An 18025-nucleotide genomic window follows, 5' to 3' on the forward strand; every position below is an offset into this window, starting at 1 on the left:
CTCTATAAATTTATAACACGAACCAAATGATCTTAGTGGTTAAGAGGATAATTGTTCTCTGTAAGTTCCAAATCCGAATATGTCGTCTACAAGGGTATTTAAGCATTAATTGTCAAATGATTACAATTTTTTCAAACAAATATTATATTGTAATTTCATACTAATTCAAAAAAAAAATCAATCATAAAAACTTATATAAACTGATATGCAGACAAGAGGTAACCCAAAATTCTTGTTAATGGCATTTTACATAAAAGTATTCAAAGAATCTAATAGCGACATATCTAAAAAGAAATAAAGGAATGCAGACATATTACTGTTTCTTCTTCCTCCCCATGAATATCATTAAACATACAAGTATGAAGATGAAAGGTTGTCTCTGCTTATCTTCCTTGGACCAAACCACTAAACACTTGACTGTTCCCGGCAAGCGTCGCTTCCCACTCCACCGATGACAAAAGGATCTGTGACAAGTTAATCACGACTTGTTTCACGTCTGGTCGTACAATAGGATCCTCATCCACGCATTGCTTTGCCAGCATAGCCATCTATAAAAACCAAATCATACCAATCAGAACACTGATATGCGAATTTTTTATCTTTTTAAAAATGTCACTACGGAAATGATATCAATGACGAACTCTAGATCAGGAATTCTCGTTAGGCTACAAATTTAATAATGCTTTCATCAAATTGACACAGATAAAGATAGGATATTTACCTTGAAGACACAATCATGAGGATAAAGATCCAGCATATGCGGATCAATATAGTCCTTCATGTTCGACATGCTCATTGAGTCCGGTGTGCTCCGGAGAGCTGTTAACATCTGCAAAATTGCAATATACAAGATAAGATGAAGGAACATCTAAAATAGCATGCTTCGGAAACAAAGAAAAAGAGAGGTTATTTCTTTAGATTCTTTCATTGGTTTCCAACTCAACATTTTAAATTTCACACCACTTTACATGCTCAAGTTGATCCATGGGAGATTCTAAATTTCAGCTACAGAACCGTGTGCAAAACTAAATTACTTCTGAATTTTATGTCAAAAGTTATTTCTCACGGAAGATTTTTTTTTTTTTGTCTTGGAATGATGTATCTTAGAATGTGCTACAACGGAACTCACAATAGATGCCAATGAACGTCTTTCGGTATTTTTTTCCGTGGTGCCTTCAGTTCGTATGATGGCCTCCTTCCCGGATATAATCTCAAACAGTACAACACCAAATGCATACACGTCGCTTTTCGATGATGCAAGTCCATCGCTCAAATATCTATAAGAAAACAAAATGGAATAGTTTAAAAGGACATTTAGCAAAAGACGGTAGCCCACTAACAATATCGGCATTACTCATTCCGGATATGATAACCTTTTTTCATATATTTCGAGGGTCCCTTTAAGGTCATATCCCCCCATACTCTTTTATCTCAATGTTCCCAAACAAGTATTAAACACGGGTATTGCAAAACTGAAGAGGCAGATCGACATGGAACAATATCATTACTTACTCTGGTGCCAAATAACCAAATGTACCAACAACTTTTGTTGCTGTTGCTTCTTCATCATTTGTTTTTCCGACAAGCTTTGACAATCCAAAATCTGAAATCTAATCCGAGAATAGAAGTCGGTCAACTTTCTCAAGCACACTTTAAATTGAAGAAAAATCAACACTTTAAACATAATTAGAACCTTTGCCCTGAAAGAACCATCAAGCAGAATGTTGCTCGACTTGATATCTCGATGAACATAATGAGTTTTAGTATGCTCATGGATGTACTCCAGACCTCTAGCAGCATCGAGTGCAATCTGAACCCTCATTATCCATGAAAGTGGTGTAGGACCTACAAGCCAGTAAATATTCGCAATGTAATCAGAATAAGAATTTCGCAACTCAACAAAGACATAATTCAGGAGATCGTAGGGCACCTCATAGAATTTCATTCAAACATTTTAAAAACGATAAAGTTGCATAAAAGTATTATTCAACACCAAGATCTTATTTTGGCTTCATATTGTAGCAAAAAGTTTATGAATAGGCACTAACTCAGTGCCTACCGATATGTGAGCCACAAATGGCATTTAGGCCTCTGATCTAGCCAATCAAGAACCTAAACTTTTATAGTTCTTCAAAATCGTAAATCTAGCAGTTTGCATAGGATACTCAATTTAGACTCGTCAGTACGTAAGCAATCAAGAAGAACAACGATGTATGGTCGTATCCTACCCATGAAAGTGCTGATACAACCGACTGACTGAGCCAGTAGGAGTTGAAAGACTAAAAAATTATGCTGGTGAAAATAAGGAATGGGACGTCGCGCTAATGAAAATAACTTCCCCTCACTATGGAAACTTGTCATAGGCGCTTGCTATCAGCATGGTGAACACGTTACGGTTATGAATGATCTGGCACCTTTATGTATATAAGATTCAATCTATTTTAACACTACTAGCTGTCCGGTTATATAACCAATACACATAATTGCTGAAATTTACAGAGATAAAACATTCAACCTAGTAAAGTCATGATACTTCATTCTTAAAAAATTAAATAAATTATAAGAAATGAAGAAGCAATGCGATAAACTTACCTTTGTTCAGGGGATCGTGTAAATGGTTTCTAAGGGAACCCTTTTGAGCATATTCATAAATAAGGAAGAGCTCGTTATCACTTGTAGCATAGCCAATCAACTCTACCTTCAACAAAATTAAACCGAAACAGGAGTCAATGCCTTTGAATGGTTGGAAGAAATCGTCATAATTCCTGAATTTAAACAATTGTTTATCATACAGAAAGCATTACCAGGTTTGCATGATGAACCTTGCACAAGACTTTCATCTCTGCCATAAATTCCTTTGTCTTTGTGGCGGTCATTCTTTTGATAGCAACTTCCTAAAAAACAAATAAACAAAAACTTAATGGAATGTTAATCTATTCAGGTCATATAATCTAAATCCCAAATAGAATCGAACAAACCTGGTCATGTAGAAAACCGAAATACACAGAACCATAGGTTCCATGTCCAAGAAGATTAGAATCCGAGAATCCATCAGTCGAAAAAAGCATCTCTTCATAAGTGAAAACCACAGGCTTCTCAACATCAAATACATCAGTTCCTAGAGCTGACAGAGAAGACAAGAAACAAAAAACAAAGTTAGACTTCCAGAGTTTGGATTGGTCAAGGCGGCAAGGAAAGTTGTCAAAAAATAACTCTCAAGTTATGAACCAAATCGAGTAAAATACAAGATTGGATGTTATGTCTAATATCATTATTTTGATTAATTAATCTACTTTTTTTAGTATTATATACATAGTTCCATTCTGGGATTTCAGGTAACTGACAGTAACTAGGAAATCACAGTGTAATAACCTTTCGGGATAGTAATCTGGTGGTTACTAGGTTCGCCGTTGGTTTGGTTCCTGTTCCCGGACTTGCTGCCAATGTATCTTCCTGAACCACAACAGAAACTTGGCTTCCGAAGAATGTGAAACTTGTGAGAACTCTTGACACCACGATCTTTGGCATGATCTCCTCGAGCTTCACCAAAGCAGTTTGAGGATCTCAAGGAAACACAAACTACTATGCTTAATATGATGAGGGCAAGGCCAACACCCAAACCCCCAATGATCCATCCATATGGCACATGAGCCTTGTGCCTTACCTGAACGTCTGCATAAAAATTAAAAATATAGAACATTGAACTTAGTACAGAAAATCAAGAAAACAACTGTAACTTGTATTACCCCTCTCACAGAGGAGTATTTATCAGACATTTCCATAATTCAGGAAATTGAACAAAAGAGACTTAACATTAACCTCAAAAAAAGAACTGACAAAAACATTTTGCAGAAAAGAGAAGCATTAACACTTTAAATAGAGCTCGAATCCATATATTTTTGCCCAAAACTTGAAGTTTTTTATTTTCACATGCAGTATACAGAAAATCATGTGTTTATATATGATTCTCAACTACTATTTTACATCACTTAGACGCAGACTCAGACATAGGTATGGGTATAAGAGCCTCCAATGACCAACTAAATACATGAAGAAACATAGAAAAAAGTTGAGCAAATCCATGTTGGACACATATTTGCTCACCCGAGTCCCAAATTAACATAGTTTTAATTACTTCACTTATATTTACCAATTCATACCTGAAAGTGCGTCAGCTGAAGGTGCAGGAACCGGTGCCTGGGGAATGTCATTCTCCACATGATATGATTCACCAGGAACTGCAATACATAGAACAAGCTATGGTCTAAGACGTTCTGCTATCATACAGGAACTGAACAGTATGTGAATCCAATAAAATTAAAAAGAGAAATGGCAATATGCATCGTGAGTTGCAAACAACACAAAAGGCATAATGCAAAAACACCAACTAGTAGCCTTACAATTCAAAGAAATGGATGATAAAACAAAGTTATTAATTATAGTCACAGATATACGATTAGAATATGTATGACCGCATTACTGATTTCATTAGTCCAATTTTGTTCGTACACATCAACTTGACATTAGCATCTTCCTCAAAGTTCACATAGGTTCCAGGCTCTAAAAGTGAACTGAATTCACCAATCAGAATCAAATTATCTTATCAGTATCCCAAACTTCATTTTCGATAACATAACCTTATCCCCAATGCTAAACTTCCAATCACACAAGCCAAAGCAGAACTGATAGCAAGATTTAGGTCTTTAGCATACCTAGCTATAGACTATCATAAATTATGGACAAAATATGTTATTTTACTAAATGAATACACCCCTACATTCTAATAACTTACAGAATTTTAAGGAACTGAAAATATCATCAAAATCATAAACACCCATCTCTTGAAAAGCAACTGAAAATGTATATCTCCAAACAAATAGCATCCTTCAAGCAAATCCCTCAATCTAAAAACCTCATGAAGAAAGAGATGGTTTTGGGGGACAAACCTGAATTCAATGGAATATAGTACAAAGCACCGACAGTGATATTATCAGGATTTTGAATCCCATTAACTTGCTCAATACTATCCATACTAACCCCAAATCTACTAGCTAAAGACTGCACACTGTCCTCATCTTTCATCACATAACTCATCAAGTAGTTCCACAGTCCACTTGAACACCCACAAAACAGCCTCAAAGACACCACAGCTCCAATCCTTGCCGGCCTGCTAACATTTGGAACCATTGCAAGCCCATCATAAGCCTCCAAAACCATGTCATAAACATACCCTTGATTTGATCTCACGGTAAAGGTTGTGTTTGTTGCATAATTCTTGGGGTTTGTCAAGCAAGAACAGTTCTTCTTGATGAATATGTAGCCATGGGTGCCCTCTCCTTCATCTGTTATGTCTTGTGGTAGCACATCGAACATGCTCTGGATCACCGTCATGGTTTGGTTCTCCTGTGGCTTAAAAGCCAAGAAAGATGTGCATAATCTTGATGTGTCCGTACAATTCATAGGTATTGTTGCAGAAGAACCCAAGGCTTGGAGGGATTGAACAAGAACAAAAACAAGAACAAGGACAAGAACAAGAGAGATTGATGTTGGAACAACTAAAAAATGTGAAACCATAGGATCCAATTTTCTTGTTCCCCACAAAAAAAAAGTGAAACTTTGAGCTAAAATCAAGTGTAAAGAGTAAAAAAAAAAATTTGATCAAACAACTATGTTCAAACAAATTACAAGACAAGAAAATTCAAGACTTCATGAAGAAAAACAAGACCAAACATATGGGAAAAGTAGCAAGAAGTGTGAATTTAAAGCTTAAAAAAACAAAAGAGAAACTCAGACAAGGGAAATCAAGGGGTCAGTGAAGAATCTAGAGCTAAGTCTAGCTAAAGGAAACTTGCTATTACTAAATTTTATCCTTGAAAGGGTTGAAGGAAATGTTAGATTTAGATATATGGTAATTTTTTTTAAAAAAATGGAAGATTTGAGGGAATATGACAGTAAGATTTTTGCAAAAATAAAAGAAAACAACTTGAAGAGAAAGTTGGGGGTTGCAAGCTTTTAAGGTAGTTTGAAGGACAGAAGTAGGAGGGGTTGAGGTGACACTAAACAGAGCATGTTTTGTTACCCCCCCCCCCCCCTTGTGCTTGGGTAACTGTTATTCAGTCCTTCGCTGTAAAAAGAAAGAGATTTGCGAGGAGAGAAGAAGAAGCCATCCACTTCTCTTTCCATGAATATTCACAATTTTATTATTATTTTTTCCAATATCCATCATCGGAAGTTAATTTTGCATGAATTCTAAAATTATTTAATTTTTTTATTAAGTTAATATGATTATAAAGTAGTATATGTTTTAAATAATTTAAATTATTTGACAATGAACGCTCAATCACTCGGTTGCAGTAGCTGGTGCTTAAATCCGTGGTCTCTAGAAACAATACAATTCCCTTAACCATTTAGATAAGTTAATTCATGCATTTAATTTGAAATTTAGAATTTAATATTAATGAAAAAACTAGTTTGATAAAATAAATATAAGAAAATTGAAAAACACATAAAGCACAAATGAAAAGAAATTGTTTTCATTCATCTTTTAATGTAGAAGGTACATAACTTATACAAGTTTGATGTTGTTAACGGACATAATTAACCTTAAAAAAAAAAACTGATTTAGCTAATATAATAATCACTCTAACACCTCTCAAGATAGGATTGCATGAATGTTGAGAAGTCCAAACTTATCTACAAATAAATGATATGTCGGAGGACGTAAGGTTCTCATAAAAACATCAGCCATTTGGTTGGAAGAACGAACATGGAACAATCTTAAGAAACCGTTCTTAACTTTGTCTCGTATTCATGAGGTACAATAATTGTCCTATCAATCTTCGATATTCCTGAGGATCAGTCAAAGATTCACTTTTAGTGACACTCGATTTTAAAGAATGAATCATGGGCGAATCAACAGGTTTTTTTGCCCAAACAGCCAATATCTTCTGGCGAGAGACAACTTCATGTAAACCTTTTCATCCAAGCTATTTATTATTCAGAAAAGCATTATTGGCATCCAATTGAACGAGGTGCCATCCATGTGTTGCTACTAAGCTGAGTAATAATCTGAAGGAGGTCATCTTGGCAACAAATGAAAAAGTGTCCTTGAAATTAATGCCTTCAACATGTGTATAACCCTTAACAATTAATCTAGCCTTATATTGATCAACCGAACCATTAACCTTGGGTTTGATGCGATAAATTCAATTGTAGTGTATAGGTTTCTTCTCTTCAGGCAAAGGAACCACTGACCATGTTTCCAAGGACTCAATTGCTTGGAGTTTAAATTCATAGCCTCATTCCAGGCAGATGACTTGATGATAAAAAGTCGGTTTAGATAGGGATGAGACATTAACTATAAACCCACTGTACTCGAGAGATAACTTTGATGAAGAAAGATATGCCTCAATAGGATAAGAACATATGAAAAAATCATGATTACAATAATACTGTTGTAAATAAGAAGATTTTTATGTCACAAGAGAAGACCTTCGAGAAGGAATCTGATCAACTTGTTCTATGAAAGATCATTTTCAGAAACATTGGATTCATTGACATCATTATTATGGGACTCAGCCAGATCTTCTTGTTGTACAACCATAAGATCAGTAAGTTCTTGTTACACAGTCTGCTTAGAATCAAAAATCAAACCAGGTCCTTGCAAAATATGTGGAAAACAAATGTCAGTAGAATCATTAAAAATGTTTGATAAAAAATATTCTCTAAAAGGATCAATAGAATGACCCGGTAAGTTGATGCTATGAAAGGAAAATATATTTTCATGGAATACCACATCTGGGAAATTACAAACTTCTGAGTTCGTAAAACAAAAACTTTATCTCTTAACCTCAAGAGGATAGCCCATGAGGACAACAGATAAGGCATGTGCAGAAAAATTATCTCGTTGTGATCTTAAAGTAGAGATAAAGCAAAAACATTCAAACACCTTCAAGTTATCATAATCAGGAAGTTGACCAAACAAAAGCTCAGAAGAATTGTCTTGCAATCGTGCCGAAGGAAGTCTATTATCCAATAAGTGGTAGTGAAAAGTCAATGACACCAAAATCTGATAGGCACTATTGATTGAAAATACAAGACTCGAGCAATGAAACAACAAGTGTTGATGTTTTCTCTCAATAATAGAATTTTGTTGTGATGTTTCAACACAAGAAAACTGATGCATTGTAACACCCTTAACCTATATACGTACCCAAATACGAGTCAGAGATGTCACATAGCTTTACATACATTCTAAGGTTGAAAATCCAGTAAAATTTCGAACTTTTAAAACTTATCCAATTTAATCCTTTCAATAAATAATGTAATCACGTAAAATCATATGATAGTATTTAAGCCTCTAAATCAATATCAGATTCAGGCAACAATTAGACAGTTTTATATTGTTCCATATCATAAGATAAAATGCCTAATTACTGGCTAATTTAAAATATTTCTTTACTGTGTCAAAATATAATTTTATCTAAAACAAAAAACTTAAATTCATATTTATATCCATAATAAAATATCTTAGATTTTTCTTATTCGTATACATGTCATCTAGAAAATTTAAAATAGTTGGATGTCATTATTGATACCTGAAACTTTTTCTTTATTGATTAATGCCCACTCAACTCCTTACTTCACTTGCTCTTTCTTTACCTACGCGGAAAACCATCATATGTTATGTATACACTTAGTGAGGCATTATAAACAAACTAAAGCGATATAAATATCAAACAATTTAGCAACATCTAAACAACATATTCACTTATATAAAACTTAACAATATCATAAATATCCAAACCGATTTATTCAAGCCTTTTTTCCTCATCAAGGATCTGAAAATCATCATCTCATGATTTTATCAAAACCATGATAAACAATATCATACATAATAGTCATATCATATTCTTTTTCATTAATATACAATACAAAACTTTCATATCTCATTTTCATCTTTCACTTTCATATTCACTTTCACATTTCATTTTCATAATCCGTACTTTCACATTTCAGAACTCATTCTCAGATTCAAAACTTGTTCCCAAACTCAAAACTTATTTCAGATTCATATCTTAATTTCATATTCATAGCTTATTTTCAAGTTCATAACCCAATTCATATTTATGAGAATGCAAGGTACGTGAGTTATACATAATATGCACTAGGCGTTTCACGGTGCCAATCATCATCATAAGATTCACTCCAAGTGCAAAGCATATCATATGTACCAGTGGTGCCATACGTAATGTACACGAATGTACCATAACTTGACTTAACTTGAACTTTACTCAACTTCCTGGCATGCCAAGTGTGCCTACGACTCTCAATGCAACATACAATGGGCTTTTCCATTAATTATTATACGTTATTGAATATCAAAGATATCAATATATCGACATACAAGACTTTTCATATCATAACATAATGGGCAGTTCATACCCTAAACATTTCATTTCTGCATAACATTTATATACAATAATCATCCTCAATTAATTTTCTTGAACATAAACGCATCATATTCGTCATGAAATAAATAATCTTAACTACCATTCCAAATAGAATAAATTCAACTCATTTCAAAATTTATAATAGCATATAACATAGGAGTAACATGAAAACATAATTTATGACAAGTTTTATATGTTGGCAGTTTGCACTATCTTTAAAGAAATATTATTATGTATTAATATACACACTTAAAAATTATTTCGTTTATACCACTGGAAACTAGACTCGAATACAAATATGTTCATATAAGAAAATCTTTCTAGTTCATCTTGTACAATTTATAGTGAATTTTCAAAATTAATTTACAGAAGTTGTTTTAAGCAGAATCTGCTGCCCTATTTTCTTACTTATCCTCAATTAAAAATTCATATTTTTTATAAACTTCTTGAAATCATATTTGTTTGTTCTCGACAAAACTAAACTGATATATGAATCCAATGGAAAAAATCACCCCCTAATCATTATTATAGAATTTATGGAGATTTTCTAAACTTACTATTTAGAACACAAATCTCGATAGATTTCATTAACTTATACTTTCAACTTATTCACTAATTCTAGTAGCATACCAAATGAACATATATGGATGAATCACAAAATTTCATAACATTTAGGAGTTATTTCTTATCATATAAACTTCGTCAATGGCTCATCGCAAGTCAATGTTTGCACGATATCATAAATACAAATTAAATATGCACTCACCTGGAGTCCTTAGTGGGCCTGTAAATGAACTGAACGTTCAGCGAACCGTTCATGAACCATGCGGCGGGAAGTTCGTTTATGTTTGTTTATTTATTAAATGAACTAATATGAACAAGATTTTGCGTTCGTTTAATTAAATGAACGAACATGAACAAAGGGCTCGTTCGTTCATTTACGTTCGTGAATGTTCGATTATATGTTCGTTTATGTTCGTTCATTTATGTTCGTTCATTTATGTTCATTCATTTATTTTCTAACAGATGGCAAGTTGAATATGTTACGAAGATTATTGAAGTTGTTTGTATTTCAAGAAGATTGTTTTGTTGAACAAATTAACTTTAAGACTTTATTATGTTTATATAGCTTATTTATGATTTATGTATGTTTTTGTCGTATTCGAACAAATTAACTCTAAAGTTCCAGATTATATTAATGAATTTTAAGTTGTTATTCTTGTTGTTTATTTTTTTTACATTCATTTGTTATGTTCGAATAAGTTTGTTTTTTGTGTTTGTGTTGTATGTTTATGTTCGTTTATGTTAGTTTATTATGTTCGTTTATGTTCGTTCGTTTGTGTTCGTTTACTTTCTTTTATGTTCGTTTATCATTTAAATGAACGAACATGAACAAGCTCTATTCCTTAATGAATGAACATGAAAAAAAATTATTCGTTTATGTTCGTTTATTTATTAAATGAACGAACATGAACAAGCTCTATTCCTTAATGAATGAACATGAAAAAAAATTATTCGTTTATGTTCGTTTATTTATTAAATGAACGAACATGAACATACATTCGTTCGTGTGCGTTCGGTTCATTTACAGGCCTAGTCCTTAGCTTGCAACTTTCCTTAGAAATTCATATTTCATCCTTAAGTTCTCCTTAGCTTTAACATTGCTTGATCTTGATTTCAAGCACACAATCTAAACGAACATCATTTACAAAACATGTACTTTTCAAACCACATGTTAGAATCTCACTAACATAGGCACACAATAGAAAATAAATTCCTAAAAATCTTTCGATGTTCATTCAATACTAATTCCATGTCACAACATAAATATTGACTTTAACACTTCAAGTTGACCATTCAAGTCCCTTTTTATTCAAATTCACCCAAACTTCACATAACCTTTTTCAACTTTCCATTTTAATTACTAATTATGAATTCTTTTAGAACATCTCAACTTTTCCATTTTATTCTAAATAGTCATTTGCCTTTTTTTACTTCAATTCAAGTCTCAAAACAACTTAATTAAATTTTTAGCATCTAATTTCCAGCTCAATACCTCAAAGATTCCATTATTAACACTTAAGTCACTAACTTTCTCAATATTTGCCATTTATTACTCAAACTTTGACAACTTCACAAAATAGTCAAATTTCACATTCTAACACCAAATTCATCACTATAACATTAATTTCCAGATTAGTAATTCAAGTATTGAATGATTACACATCAACCCCATAACTTTTAAAATTATTGAATAGGTCCCCAGCTTTCTCAAAATTACAAATAAGCTTTTGGGATCTTTCTTACATCATTAATAACCCTTGTATAATTTTTCCATAATATTTCTCACTTCCAAAAGCTTAGGTCGAATGTTAAGGGGTAGGGATTCATGATTTCAATTTGATTCGAGCATGAAATCAACCTCCGTTGAACATTTTAGAACCTCTACAATCAAACCCCTAACTCAATTTCATCAAATCACAAACTTCCCCTAATTTAGGATTTAGACCGAAAATCAATATAGCATTTATAGGTGGTTTTGATCATCAAACAAACATGGAAATGATTCTACAGTCTCAACAACCTCAAAATCCATCATCAATTCATAACCCTAACATGAACATAAACCCTAAAATTTGGGATCTTAACATTCAAGAAAGATTAGCATGCAATAATGGTGCCAAATGATGTAGCTCTTCGAATAGAACAATTTTCTATTTCACAGTTCGATACAAAATCTAAAGGAAATTGATAAAAATGATAAATAAAATTTCTCTTACCAAGGTTATGAGGAGCACGAAATGGAGGTTGAAGAAGGCTTTATTTTCATGAAATTTATAGTTAATTTCATATTAATTTGTCATTTATTAAGCTTAAATGAATTTAAAAATCATTTAATTAGGAAATGACAATTTTACTATTAATGAAACTTGATAATTACATCCATACCAAGCCACATGTTGGTTATCATCTTCCGAAATCAAAGATGAACAAAATATTATACCCTTAACAACTTTATCAATGCAACTTTCAAAGAATTTTAATCTTGCCATTTTCATCTAATGGTCCAAATTGAACATGAAAATAAATTCTCAAATCTAGTGGTCCATATTATTTTACATCATTTTCAAATGTGGAAATAATATTTCTAAGCTTAATTTAATATCCTTCAAATTTTCTCAAAATTTATGTTCGGTCCAATTTATCGAATTTTACCGAACTTTAACGCTTTACAGCTTTTAACATAAATTTCGGATCAAAAATATGATTCCCACCAAAACATCATTATTGAGGGTGAACTATTATTTATAGGGTCAAAACACCTAACTTTTAAAAATTACACTTTTGTTCCCTAAACTTTTTAAAATTATCTTTTTATTCCCTAAACTTTTCAAAACTTTACACTTTAGCCAATAAACTTTTAAAAATTATATTTTGGTCATTAATCAAAATTTTGGGTGTTACATGCATAAGATCCAATTTAACAAATTTAACAAATAGATCAATAAACTTCAACTCAGGAGAATTATCAAACCTAAAACATTTTATATCAAATGCAAACTGTTTCTTTTGTTAAAATTAGGACCAAATTGATAGAATATATAAGTAACAATGACTAAATGTATAATTTTACCAATTTTGCTAACTGCCACATCATCACTTTAGTTAAATGTTAACAACTAGTGGTTGATTGAATGCATTTAAATAGTTGGGTGGCCTGATTGACAAAAATTCAAAAATGGTGGTCAAAATGAAAATGAGTTATGGTTGGTCGTTAGTTTACCCTTAATTTTATTTAAAAAAACTTTATATTTGAAATAAACTTCCCCTTCTCTCGTAACAAAATTGAAATGTTCAAATTTTTATAATTTTTTTGGTACATAAATTTTAATACTAAAATTTATCAAACACACCTAAGATAATATATTATTGTTTGTTTTAAATTGATATTTGAAGTGAATAATCGAGACTCTGGATATTTACCGATCCCTCTTAATCGTATATGATAAAATACATTAATTTTATGAAAAGGAAATACATAAATTAATTTTAAGAGATTTGGTGAAAGGATGAAAAATAAGAGGGGTAAATTGGGAAATAAAATTCACGTGGGGCATTGGAGTGCTGGGAAAAGGATTGGCATAAGCTGTGGAGAGATGGAATTGAGAGACACAGTTGGTTGGGCCCCACAATTACAGCTCAAATTTTATAATTATTCATCCACTCTAATTACACGCTTGGCTAATCCTGGAAACGAACCAAACGAACATGAATAGAAGTATGTTTATGTTTGTTTGTTTAATTTTAATCGAACAAATGAATGAATACGAATATAAACGAACAAAAAATTTCTTTTTCGTGTTCGTTCGTTAAGGAATGTAGCTTGTTCATGTTCGTTCATTTAAACGACTAACATAAACAACGGATGTAAACGAATATAAACGAACACAATAAACGAACATAAACGAACACAAACAAACGAATGTAAACAAACACAATAAATGAACATAAACGAACATAATCGAACATAAATGAAAATAGATTTTTTTTTCTTTCCTAACATTTTTATGATTATATTTTATTTAATTTTTTTGAGCTTTTTTATTTGTATTTAAAATTAATTGAATTTTAAAATTTTTATGGGTATCAGATTAAAATTTATCGGGCTTTAATATTTTAAATGGGTCTAGAGAGATTGGGCTAAATATAAATGAACACACATAAACGAACAAATTACTGAACGTTCACGAACGTAATTGAACGAACAAATCATTTGTTCATGTTCATCCATTTAATTAAACGAACACAAAATCTTGTTCATGTTCGTTCAATAAATAAACGAACATAAACGAACTTCCCGCCGAATAATTCACGAACGGCTCACTACACTTGGCGTACCACTATGTATGAATTCATCATTAAAAAAATAGGGTAAACTATATATTTAATACTCAAAGTATCATTTTTATTATATTTTAATACTTAAAATAATTTCATATCAGAACATGTATATATATACTATCATTTAAACCGACATACACAACATAGTAGTAGTGAAGATGAAGGAAATGATTGTCCGCTTGTATCTTTTTTTCCCCTTTGGGTGCTTTTATTTACATCATTTGAGAGGAAATGAATAGGATTTTGAGATGTATTATCCAAGTTATGAATATAATTTTTTTTGGGCAGAATATCGATAAGAGGGAATACTTAATCAAATATTGATATTTTTATGATACTTAATCAAATATAATTTTTTTCTTAGATTTTAAAATAATGTATACATATCATATAGATACTTGAATTCGAGATCTTTAAATTAAATAATATTTTTTTACTTAATGAAATCATTTAATTAATTTTAAATTGATTATATTTATAAACGAGAATAAATGAAGAAATAATAAATAATGTAAAAGGGTTGTATGAAAGTTCCATGCACCTTGCTAGTTTGCATAGATAGGTCATTGTCGAGAAGTAATGCTGCCATTGCATTTATTTATTTAAGAGGAGCCCTTATCCATAGATTCCACATTATCTTGTTTATTTATTTTATTTTTATCTCAATTACAAAGCCCAATCCTCACACACAACAACAACACCAACAAAACCCTATTCTCATATGCAATGGGGTAAGGGGAGGTAGGGTAGTAGGCTGCCCTCAACTCCATATTGAGAGCATCTTCCGTGGAAGACCTCTGGCAGTCAGAAAATTAAAAATAAAGATAAAATGCAATACATGTATAAATAAATAAATAAATACATAGTTGAACAGTTTTCCTATGCAGTCTTCATATGCTAGTCTGTAATGGGGAGTAATCCCTGCAAATAAATCCCTGCGTAAAAAAAAACTCTGCATATAGACAGAAACATAAGACCCGGCTAAATTTAAAAAGAGGAAACCTGAAGAGAATGATACACAGAAGTCAACAATAGCAATCTATGATTTAATATCAATTATTGCAATTTCTAAATTGTAAAAATCATGAACGACAATAATATCTTCTTTTATAATTATAGCATGTACATGGATATAATTTTCTATGATTTGTATCAAATAATCAAATTAAATAATTATGGATGTGAATACAAATAAATAAATAGATTGATATAAGAGAATAAATAAAATGTTAAGTATTTAGTTGAGAATTTATAATAATATAAAGGATTAATGTGTCGTTTTCTCAATTTCGATCCCCTCTATGTTGTAAGATATTTGACATGATTTGTTTGATTGATCCAGTCTTATTGGGACATATATTAGTGAACTGAATTATCCAAGTTTTCGAAAATGGAATATTTAATATTAAACTTAAAATATATTTTTATTGATTAAAGAATAATATTATTAACCAAAGCGAATCACCTAAAAAAATTATCATCTCACGTTGGAATCCATGCGAATCACTTTAGTATATTATAGATCGCCTAACATCAGATTTCATACTGTATTTATTAACACAAAATAATAATAATAATAGAGGTAAATCACATATTTAATCATCAAATACTATTGAGATTTTATTTTAATTATTCACTACTAAAAAAATTAACAATAATGTTGACATGCCACTATAAAATAATACCACATCATTATTGAAAAAAATATCCTGTCAATAATTTTATTTATATTTTTAAAGATGGGTAACTAAAAAGGAACAAAAACATAAGTTTAAGTGTAATTTGAAAAAAAATTAGGTGACTAAATACGTAATTTATCATCATCATGATAATATTGATTTAAATGAATAAATTTTAAAAAAAGTTTAGATGTTATCATTTTGTGATTATTCCACAATAGGTTGGTTTAAAATTTTCAAATTACAAAACAAGATGATGAGATCATTCTGAACTTTAAAAATATCTCCCGCCAAATTCCATTGATATCATAATATGAAAGAGAACCAAACAACTAATATATTTTAGTGAAATTGCCAAAATAATAGAACAAAGAAAAACCCTAGCAAACCCAGAAACCATTCACATGATTTATTCTCAACTCCAAAAAACGGAGGGAAAAGAACTTGAAAGGCAGTTCATGGTCATGGAAGATAAAAGATGCAAACCCCAAAACCAACAGGGAAACAAAAAAGGCTTGGGGAGGGGAGGTTTAAAGGCCTACATGCCCTGATCAACAAGGTAATCACCCAACCTCTCAACCACCATGTTACACTGTCCTGGAGTCACCGGTTCGTCGTATAACCCGAAAATCAATGCTTGCCCGGTTTTCTTCACGGTCACGCCGCCGGTTCCCTGCGAAGTTAGTCAAAACATCGAATTTCTTTAGCTCATACACCGTAATCAGTTCAACTATAACTTGGAATCAGCAACAATAAATAATAATTCACAATTAACAATGATGAATGCAAGTATTTGTAACGTGTACTTGTATATAAGATGAAACACTATGCCACTATTTTACACAACTATCTGAAAGAAGAAAATTTAGAATAGCAATTTTGGGATAACTTCTCATCTTAGCAATTCTAATATAAAAAGGGTAGTTAAACATTTGTGTCTTCTCAAAGCAAGAAAAATGATGGATACTTTCTTTGGTTGACATTACATAGAACACAATTGTAGCATAGCTAGACACATGTAATGCACATGTGTAAAATAAGATAATGATTGCTGCAATTGAGAGCTGAAAAATGCTTTAGGAATAAAACTTTCTAAAAGGTAAACATAAAAGCAATATCTCATGATGTGTTTGTGATGTTTAGTGAACAATAGACTCTAATCAAAAGGGACTAGCAAATCAATGATGGATAAAATAGAGGAGTTCTGGAAAATGGCTCCACATATGAGACCATGGAGCTCTATAACGATTACATGCCATTTCTAAGGTCCATAACAGAGGATTCTTGAGATTTCCGAGAAAAGAAAATATTGGAGAATGATCTATCTCCTATGTGTATGTATGTACTAGTAAAGGCCTCTCTATCTTGCAAGAACTATACTATGGGGGCTAGGACATGGATTTATATCCGCAGGTTAAGCAATTCTTTTACTATAAATCCGTGTCACAGATTTAAATAGAGTCTGACTATCAAAATAGCAACCGTTATATAGTGGTAAAGGTTCCATCCAAAATCGTTATTTCACAATTGTGATCCCCGAATACAATTTAAGTCCCCGATGACAAGTGGCAAAACATAACCAAATCCAATCTTCAACCTTTATATGAAACAAAAATACTCTCACTGGAGAGTCTGTTGTAGCCCATTAAGAGGCGTGCGTTGAATGTATTCTCCAAACAGGCAAGCTTTACAAGATGTGATACACAAAATATATTAGTAGATGGATGGAGCCTGGAGGAGAATGAAATGATTAATGAAAAAGAGCAATGAATAATGACCTTCTTCCCACGAACCACGGCTCCAGGCTCTCCCTGGATCACCATGTACTTAGCACCACCAAGGTGCAGCCCGGTTGGTGCAAGAGACCCTGGTTCATCAAAATCTCTCAAGATCGCCTTAATCTCTTCTGGCTTAAACTGCGAAAAATAGAAAATGAAAATCGCAAGCAAATATCAGTTGTATACACATAGAATGAAGATCCCCGAATAATCA

At 31.9% G+C, this 18025-nt stretch overlaps 2 protein-coding genes across 4 annotated transcripts in view; both read right to left on the reverse strand.

Annotated features, from left to right (window-relative positions):
• LOC120195959 (profilin-3-like) overlaps positions 1-18025 on the reverse strand; it is a 32169-nt gene that overhangs the window by 4332 nt on the left and 9812 nt on the right. For 2 of the 3 annotated variants that reach the window (XM_039197889.1, XM_039197891.1), the window contains 2 exons: positions 17812-17949; positions 16497-16706 (listed from right to left, as the gene is read on the reverse strand). In XM_039197889.1, the coding sequence (XP_039053820.1) occupies positions 16572-16706; positions 17812-17949 (273 nt within the window). In that variant the 3' untranslated portion in view covers positions 16497-16571. Of the gene's footprint in view, positions 1-16496; positions 16707-17811; positions 17950-18025 lie in introns of those variants that run through there. The other variant, XM_039197890.1, reaches the window with a different exon arrangement.
• Positions 162-5746, reverse strand: LOC120195958 (lysM domain receptor-like kinase 3). Its single transcript, XM_039197888.1, has 11 exons — positions 4947-5746; positions 4161-4238; positions 3373-3672; positions 2979-3124; positions 2805-2894; positions 2593-2698; positions 1694-1845; positions 1513-1610; positions 1130-1277; positions 722-829; positions 162-548 (listed from the first exon to the last, which is right to left on the reverse strand). Exons 1-11 carry the CDS (start codon positions 5572-5574, stop codon positions 384-386), a joined length of 2019 nt encoding a protein of 672 aa, XP_039053819.1. The 5' UTR covers positions 5575-5746; the 3' UTR covers positions 162-383.

Source organism: Hibiscus syriacus, unplaced genomic scaffold (assembly GCF_006381635.1).
Source record: "Hibiscus syriacus cultivar Baekdansim isolate YM2019G1 unplaced genomic scaffold, ASM638163v2 tig00117021_pilon, whole genome shotgun sequence".
Lineage (NCBI taxonomy): Eukaryota > Viridiplantae > Streptophyta > Magnoliopsida > Malvales > Malvaceae > Hibiscus > Hibiscus syriacus.

Excerpts from the sequence above, each read along its gene's own strand:
- LOC120195958 (XM_039197888.1), bottom strand. The coding sequence starts at position 5,574 with ATGGTTTCACATTTTTTAGTTGTTCCAACATCAATCTCTCTTGTTCTT. Across the intron at positions 3,125-3,372 it reads CCAGATTACTATCCCGAAAG|CTCTAGGAACTGATGTATTT; the intron begins GTTATTACACTG and ends CTTCTCTGTCAG. Across the intron at positions 2,895-2,978 it reads TCGGTTTTCTACATGACCAG|GAAGTTGCTATCAAAAGAAT; the intron begins GTTTGTTCGATT and ends TTTGTTTTTTAG.